Here is a 9,343-nt window from a genome sequence, read left to right as displayed (position 1 = left end):
ACCAGAAGAAGGGGAAAGGGAAGCCCACAGCCGAAGAATTGAGCGAAGCTGAGGTGAAAAGGCTTCTGCTCAAAGGACAAGAGTTAGGTTCGGGAGCCTACGGAACGGCCTACAAAGTCCTTCACAAGGGAAAGCCAGCAGTGCTGAAAGTGGCCATCGAAGACCTGTGGCAAGTGAGAGCAGCCTTCAGAAACGAGGCTAAAACGCTCCAGGAACTCCAGGGCGCGGGAGGAGCTCCTATGCTACTTGGGACCTGTAGCAAGCCAACCGCCATCCTCATGGACTATTGTTGTGGCCAAGAGTTCTATTCTTTCATATACGACTCGAAGACCTTGCCTTCCCTCGCCTTGCGAGCACTTCCGGACATTGCGAGGAGGCTCCAAGAAATCCACCTGGCAGGATATATCCATGCGGATTTAAAGACAGACAATGTGATGGTCAACGAACAGGTGCAACCCCGAATAATCGACTTCGGATTAGCAGTGAAAAAAGGCAGGAAGATAAAGATAGGGCAAAATATATCCGACTCCATTTACGCGCCAGAGTACACGAGAGGTGCACCCGCTCAGCCCTGGGGAGACGTCTACTCCATGGGATGTCTGGTTGATGATACTATCTACGCCCTCTACGATGACATCCCGAAGGATTACGAGAATATAATAAAAATGGCCAAAAATATAAATCCTAAACTTCGACCAACTGTGCCCGAGTTGGTGGATCAGCTGGAAGCAGCGTGGCTGAAACAGAATCTACAATAGAAGGTAAGATTACAACCAAGGGCAAAGAAGGCTGGCAGTAAAGTCTAAAAAGCACCTAGACCGCTTCTAGTATGCTATGTTCCTTAATGGAGATTCTACATGTAGAAAATCTTAGTTATGCGAACAACTGGTCGGATTTCTAGATCATCTAGAAACACGGCTCGCAGAGGGAAGCAGTCCCCCGCTTCTAGTATGCTATGTTCCTTAATGGATATTCTACATGTAGAAAATCTTTATTATTAGCGGACAAACTGGTCGGATTTCTAGAGCCATCTAGAAAAAACACGGCTCCGCAGAGGGAAGGGAGCAAGTTCCACCGCTTCTAGTAATGCTATGTTCCTAATGCTTAGAATCTAATGTAGAATCTTTAAATGTAAGAAAAATCTTTGTTATGGGAACAACTGGTCGGATTTCTAGATCATCTAAAAACACGGCTCGCAGAGGGAAGCAGTCCAACACTTCTAGTATGCTATGTTCCTTAATGGAGATTCTACATGAAGAAAATCTTTGTTATGCGAACAAATGGTCGGATTTCTAGATCATCTAGAAACACGGCTCGCAGAGGGAAGCAGTCCCCGCTTTTCTAGTATGCTATGTTCCTTAATGAGATCTAACATGAAAAAAGAAAATCTTTGTTATGAGAACAACTGGTACGGATTTCTAGATCATCTAGAAACACGGATCGCAGAGGAAGCAGTCCCCTGCTTCTAGTATGCTATGTTCCTTAATGGAGATTCTAAATGTAGAAAATCTTTGTTATGGGAACAACTGGTCGGATTTCTAGATCATCTAAAAACACGGCTCGCAGAGGGAAGCAGTCCAACGCTTCTAGTATTGCTAGTTCCGTAAATGTAGAAAATCTTTTGTTATGGGAAAAACTGGTCGGATTTTCTAACAAATCTTCAAAAACACGGCTCGGCATTTCTGGGAAGCAGTCCAACGCTTAGTAAAAATGCTATGTTCTTTAATGGAGATTCTACATGCTTAGAAAAATCTTCTTTGGGTAATGCGAGAAATCGCTTCTAGGAATCATCTTAGAAACACGGCTCGCAGAGGGAAGCGTCCCCCGTCTTAAGTATGGCTTATGTTCCTTAATGGGATTCTACATGAAGAAAATCTTTGTTATGAGAACAACTGGTCGGATTTTCTAGATCATCTAGAAACACTGGCTCGCAAGAGGGAAGCAGTCCCCCGCTTCTAGTATGCTGATGTTCCTTAACCGCTTTGGAGATTCTACATGAAGAAAATCTTTGTTTTATGGCGAACTAACTGGTCGGATTTCTAGATCATCTAGAAACACGGCTCGCAGAGGGAAGCAGTCCACCGCTTCTAGTATGCTATGTTCCTTAATGGAGATTCTGCGTGTGAAAAATCTTTGTTATGCGAACAACTGGTCGGATTTCTAGATCATCTAGAAACACGGCTCGCAGATGGAAGCAGTTGGACCGCTTCTAGTATGCTATGTTCCTTAACATGGATGATTTCGCTCTACATGTAGAAAATTATTCTAGTTATGCGAACAACTGGTCGGATTTCTAGATCATCTAGAAACACGGCTCGCAGAGGGAAGCAGTCCACCGCTTCTAGTATGCTATGTTCCTTAATGTAGATTCTAAATGTAGAAAACCTTTGTTATGGGAACAACTGGTCGGATTTCTAAATCATCTAAAAACACGGCTCGCAGAGGGGAAGCAGTTGGACCGCTTCTAGTATGCTATGTTCCTTAATGGAGATTCTACATGTAGAAAATCTTTGTTATGCGAACAAATGGTCGGATTTCTAGACCATCTAGAAACACGACTAGCAGAGGGAAGCAGTCCACTGCTTCTAGTATGCTATGTTCCTTAATGGAGATTCTACATGAAGAAAATCTTTGTTATGAGAACAACTGGTCGGATTTCTAGATCATCTAGAAACACGGCTAGCAGAGGGAAGCAGTCCACTGCTTCTAGTATGCTATGTTCCTTAATGGAGATTCTACATGTAGAAAATCTTTGTTATGTGAACAACTGGTCGGATTTCTAGATCATCTAGAAACACGGCTCGCAGAGGGAAGCAGTCCCCCGCTTCTAGTATGCTACGTTCCTTAATAGAGATTCTACATGTAGAAAATCTTTGTTATGCGAACAACTGGTCGGATTTCTAGATCATCTAGAAACACGGCTCGCAGAGGGAAGCAGTTGGACTGCTTCTGGTATGCTATGTTCTTTAATGGAGATTCTACATTTAGAATTTATTATACCAACAACTGGTCGGATTTCTAGATCATCTAGAAACACGGCTCGCAGAGGGAAGCAGTCCACCGCTTCTAGTATGCTACGTTCCTTAATAGAGATTCTACATGTAGAAAATCTTTGTTATGTGAACAACTGGTCGGATTTCTAGATCATCTAGAAACACGGCTTGCAGAGGGAAGCAGTCCAACGCTTCTAGTATGCTATGTTCCCTAATGGAGATTCTATGTGTAGAAAATCTTTGTTATGCGAACAACTGGTCGGATTTCTAGATCATCTAGAAACACGGCTTGCAGAGGGAAGCAGTCCAACGCTTCTAGTATGCTATGTTCCCTAATGGAGATTCTATGTGTAGAAAATCTTTGTTATGTGAACAACTGGTCGAATTTCTAGATCATCTAGAAACACGGCTCGCAGAGGGAAGTAGTTGGACCGCTTCTAGTATGCTATGTTCCTTAATGGAGATTCTACGTGCAGAAAATCTTTGTTAAGCGAACAACTGTTCAGATTTCTAGATCATCTAGAAACACGGCTCGCAGAGGGAAGCAGTCCCCTGCTTCTAGTATGCTATGTTACTTAATGGAAATTCTACATGTGGAAAATCTTCTTTGTTATACGAAAAACTGGTCAGATTTCTAGATCATCTAGAAACATGGTTCACAGAGGGAAGCAGTCCACCGCTTCTAGTATGCTGTGTTCCTTAATGGAGATTCTACATGCAGAAAATCTTTGTTAGGCGAACAACTGGTCGGATTTCCAGATCATCTAGAAACACGGCTCGCCGAGGGAAGCATTTGGAAACCGCTTTCTATATCTATGTTCCTTAACGGAGATTCTTACATGTAGAAAATCTTTGTTATGTGAACAACTGGTCGGATTTCTTAGATCATCTAAAACACAGCTCGCAGAGGGAAGCAGTTGGACGCTTCTATTAATTGCTATGTTTCTTTAACGGGAGATTCTAACTTGTAGAAAATCTTTGGTTAGGCGAACAACCTTGTCGGATTTCTAGATTCCATCTAGAAACACGGCTCGCGAGGGAAAAGCAGTTGGACCGCTTCTCTTTATGCTATGTTCCTTAAATGAAGATTCTCCATTTAGAAAATCTTTGGTTAGGAAACAACTGGTTGGATTTCTAGATCATCTAGAAACACGGCTCGCAGAGGGAAGCAGTTGGACCGCTTCTAGTATGCTATGTTTCTTAATGGAGATTCTACATGTAGAAAATCTTAGTTATGCGAACAACTGGTCGGATTTCTAGATCATCTAGAAACACGGCTCGCAGAGGGAAGCAGTCCCCCGCTTCTAGTATGCTATGTTCCTTAATGGATATTCCACATGTAGAAAATCTTTATTATGGGAACAACTGGTCGGATTTCTAGATCATCTAGAAACACGGCTCGCAGAGGGAAGCATTTGGACCGCTTCTAGTATGCTATGTTCCTTAATGTAGATTCTAAATGTAGAAAATCTTTGTTATGGGAACAACTGGTCGGATTTCTAGATCATCTAAAAACACGGCTCGCAGAGGGAAGCAGTCCAACGCTTCTAGTATGCTATGTTCCTTAATGGAGATTCTACATGTAGAAAATCTTTGTTATGCGAACAAATGGTCGGATTTCTAGATCATATAGAAACACGGCTCGTAGAGGGAAGCAGTCCCCCGCTTCTAGTATGCTATGTTCCTTAATGGAGATTCTACATGAAGAAAATCTTTGTTATGAGAACAACTGGTCGGATTTCTAGATCATCTAGAAACACGGCTCGCAGAGGGAAGCAGTCCCCCGCTTCTAGTATGCTATGTTCCTTAATGGAGATTCTACATGAAGAAAATCTTTGTTATGCGAACAACTGGTCGGATTTCTAGATCATCTAGAAACACGGCTCGCAGAGGGAAGCAGTCCACCGCTTCTGGTATGCTATGTTCCTTAATGGAGATTCTGCGTGTGAAAAATCTTTGTTATGCGAACAACTGGTCGGATTTCTAGATCATCTAGAAACACGGCTCGCAGATGGAAGCAGTTGGACCTTCTCTCCGTTATGCTTCTAGTATCTATGTAGAAAATCTTAGTTGTGCGAACAACTGGTCGGATTTCTAGATCATCTAGAAACACGGCTCGCAGAGGGAAGCAGTCCCCCGATTCTAGTATGCTATGTTCCTTAATGGATATTCTACATGTAGAAAATCTTTATTATGCGAACAACTGGTCGGATTTCTAGATCATCTAGAAACACGGCTCGCAAATGGAAGCAGTCCACCGTTCTTCGTATGTATGGTTCCTTAATGTTAGTTCCTTAAATGTAGATTCTAAATGTAGAAAATCTTTGTTATGGGAACAACTGGTCGGATTTCTAGATCATCTAAAAACACGGCTCGCAGAGGGAAGCAGTCCAACGCTTCTAGTTCCTTAATGGAGATTCTACATGTAGAAAATCTTTATGCGAACAAATGGTCGGAATTTTAGACCATCTAGAAACACGGCTAGCAGAGGGAAGCAGTCCACTGCTTCTAGTATGGTATGTTCCTTAATGGAGATTGTACATGAAGAAAATCTTTGTTATGAGAACAACTGGTCGGATTTCTAGATCATCTAGAAACACGGCTAGCAGAGGGAAGCAGTCCACTGCTTCTAGTATGCTATGTTCCTTAATGGAGATTCTACATGTAGAACATCTTTGTTATGTGAACAACTGGTCGGATTTCTAGATCATCTAGAAACACGGCAAGCAGAGGGAAGCAGTCCACTGCTTCTAGTATGCTATGTTCCTTAATGGATATTCCACATGTAGAAAATCTTTGTTATGTGAACAACTGGTCGGATTTCTAGATCATCTAGAAACACGGCTAGCAGAGGGAAGCAGTCCACTGTTTCTAGTATGCTATGTTCCTTAATGGAGATTCTGCGTGTAAAAAATCTTTGTTATGCGAACAACTGGTCGGATTTCTAGATCATCTAGAAACACGGCTAGCAGAGGGAAGCAGTCCACTACTACTAGTATGCTATGTTCCTTAATGGAGATTCTGCGGGTAAAAAATCTTTGTTATGCGAACAACTGGTCGGATTTCTAGATCATCTAGAAACACAGCTCGCAGAGGGAAGCAGTTGGACCGCTTCTAGTATGCTATGTTCCTTAATGGAGATTCTAAATGTAAAAAATCTTTGTTATGCGAACAACTGGTCGGATTTCTAGATCATCTAGAAACACAGCTCGCAGAGGGAAGCAGTTGGACCGCTTCTAGTATGCTATGTTCCTTAACGGAGATTCTACTTGTAGAAAATCTTTGTTATGCGAACAACTGGTTGGATTTCTAGATCATCTAGAAACACGGCTCGCAGAGGGAATCAGTTGGACCGCTTCTAGTATGCTATGTTCCTTAACGGAGATTCTACTTGTAGAAAATCTTTGTTATGCGAACAACTGGTCGGATTTCTAGATCATCTAGAAACACGGCTCACAGAGGGAAGCAGTTGGACCGCTTCTAGTATGCTATGTTCCTTAACGGAGATTCCATGTGTAGAAAATCTTTGTTATGCGAACAACTGGTTGGATTTCTAGATCATCTAGAAACACGGCTCGCAGAGGGAAGCAGTTGGACCGCTTCTAGTATGCTATGTTCCTTAATGGAGATTGTACGTGTAGAAAATCTTTGTTATGCGAACAACTGGTCGGATTTCTAGATCATCTAGAAACACGGCTCGCAGAGGGAAGCAGTTGGACCGCTTCTAGTATGCTATGTTCCTTAACGGAGATTCTACTTGTAGAAAATCTTTGTTATGTGAACAATTAGTCGGATTTCTAGATCATCTAGAAACACGGCTCGCAGAGGGAAGCAGTTGGACCGCTTCTAGTATGCTATGTTCCTTAATGGAGATTGTACGTGTAGAAAATCTTTGTTATGTGAACAACTGTTCGGATTTCTAGATCATCTAGAAACACGGCTCGCAGAGGGAAGTAGTTGTACCACTTCTAGTATGCTATTTTCCTTAATGGAGATTCTACATGTAGGAAATCTTTGTTATGCGAACAACTGGTCGGATTTCTAGATCATCTAGAAACACGGCTCGCAGAGGGAAGTAGTTGTACCACTTCTAGTATGCTATTTTCCTTAATGGAGATTCTACATGTAGAAAATCTTTGTTATGCAAACAACTGGTCGGATTTCTAGATCATATAGAAACATGGTTCGCAGAGGGAAGCAGTTGGACCGCTTTTAGTATGCTATGTTCCTTAATAGAGACTACATGTAGAAAATCTTTGCTATGCGAACAACTGGTCGGATTTCTAGATCATCTAGAAACACGGCTCGCAGAGGGAAGCAGTCCCCCGCTTCTATTATGCTATGTTCCTTAATGGAGATTCTACATGTAGAAAATCTTTGTTATGCGAACAAACAATTGGTCGGATTTCTAGATCATCTAGAAATACGGCTCGCAGAGGGAAGCAGTCCCCCGCTTCTAGTATGCTATATTCCTTAATTGAGATTTTACGTGTAGAAAATCTTTGTTATGCGAACAACTCGTCGGATTTCTAGATCATCTAGAAACACGGCTTGCAGAGGGAAGCAGTTGGACCGCTTCTAGTATACTATGTTCCTTAATGGAGATTCTACATGTAGAAAATCTTTGTTATGCGAACAAACAATTGGTCGGATTTCTAGATCATCTAGAAACACAGCTCGCAGAGGGAAGCAGTTGGACCGCTTCTAGTATACTATGTTCTTTAATGGAGATTCTACATGTAGAAAATCTTTGTTATGCGAACAACTGGTCGGATTTCTAGATCATCTAGAAACACAGCTCGCAGAGGGAAGCAGTTGGACCGCTTCTAGTATGCTATGTTCCTTAATGGAGATTCTACATGTAGAAAATCTTTGTTATGCGAACAACTCGTCGGATTTCTAGATCATCTAGAAACACGGCTTGCAGAGGGAAGCAGTTGGACCGCTTCTAGTATGCTATGTTCCTTAATGGAGATTCTACATGTAGAAAATCTTGTTATGCGAACAAACAATTGGTCGGATTTCTAGATCATCTAGAAACACAGCTCGCAGAGGGAAGCAGTTGGACCGCTTCTAGTATGCTATGTTCCCTAATGGAGATTCTATGTGTAGAAAATCTTTGTTATGCGAACAATTGGTCGGATTTCTAGATCATCTAGAAACACAGCTCGCAGAGGGAAGCAGTTGGACCGCTTCTAGTATGCTATGTTCCTTAATGGAGATTCTAAATGTAGAAAATCTTTGTTATGTGAACAACTGGTCGAATTTATAGATCATCTAGAAACACGGCTCGCAGAGGGAAGTAGTTGGACCGCTTCTAGTATGCTATGTTCCTTAATGGAGATTCTACGTGTAGAAAATCTTTGTTAAGCAAACAACTGTTCATATTTCTAGATCATCTAGAAACACGGCTCGCAGAGAGAAGCAGTCCCCTGCTTCTAGTATGCTATGTTACTTAATGGAGATTCTACATGTGGAAAATCTTCTTTGTTATTCGAAAAACTGGTCGGATTTCTAGATCATCTAGAAACATGGTTCACAGAGGGAAGCAGTCCCCCGCTTCTAGTATGCTGTGTTCCTTAATGGAGATTCTACATGCAGAAAATCTTTGTTAGGCGAACAACTGGTCGGATTTCTAGATCATCTAGAAACACGGCTCGCAGAGGGAAGCAGTTGGACCGCTTCTAGTATGCTATGTTCTTTAACGGAGATTCTACTTGTAGAAAATCTTTGTTATGCGAACAACTGGTCGGATTTCTAGATCATCTAGAAACACGGCTCGCAGAGGGAAGCAGTTGGACCGCTTCTAGTATGCTATGTTCTTTAACGGAGATTCTACTTGTAGAAAATCTTTGTTATGTGAACAACTGGTCGGATTTCTAGATCATCTAGAAACACAGCTCGCAGAGGGAAGCAGTTGGACCGCTTCTAGTATGCTATGTTCTTTAACGGAGATTCTACTTGTAGAATATCTTTGTTATGTGAACAACTGGTCGGATTTCTAGATCATCTAGAAACACGGCTCGCAGAGGGAAGCAGTTGGACCGCTTCTAGTATGCTATGTTCTTTAACGGAGATTCTACTTGTAGAAAATCTTTGTTATGCGAACAACTGGTCGGATTTCTAGATCATCTAGAAACACGGCTCGCAGAGGGAAGCAGTCCCCTGCTTCTAGTATGCTATGTTCCTTAACGGAGATTCTACTTGTAGAAAATCTTTGTTATGCGAACAACTGGTCGGATTTCTAGATCATCTAGAAACACGGCTCGCAGAGGGAAGCAGTTGGACCGCTTCTAGTATGCTATGTTCCTTAACGGAGATTCTACTTGTAGAACATCTTTGTTATGCGA

General features: G+C 42.0%; 1 protein-coding gene across 1 annotated transcript in view; it reads left to right on the top strand.

Annotated features, from left to right (window-relative positions):
* Nucleotides 1-758, top strand: part of LOC135201982 (probable serine/threonine-protein kinase DDB_G0267514) — a 45,947-nt gene extending 45,189 nt beyond the window's left edge. The window contains exon 2 of the mRNA XM_064231258.1: nucleotides 6-758. Within this exon, the coding sequence (XP_064087328.1) occupies nucleotides 6-758 (753 nt within the window). The remainder of the gene's footprint in view (nucleotides 1-5) is intronic.
* Nucleotides 759-9,343: the final 8,585 nt, after the last annotated feature.

This window comes from Macrobrachium nipponense, chromosome 30 (genome assembly GCF_015104395.2).
Source record: "Macrobrachium nipponense isolate FS-2020 chromosome 30, ASM1510439v2, whole genome shotgun sequence".
NCBI classification, from domain to species: domain Eukaryota; kingdom Metazoa; phylum Arthropoda; class Malacostraca; order Decapoda; family Palaemonidae; genus Macrobrachium; species Macrobrachium nipponense.
This window is presented reverse-complemented; position numbering and strand designations above follow the sequence as displayed.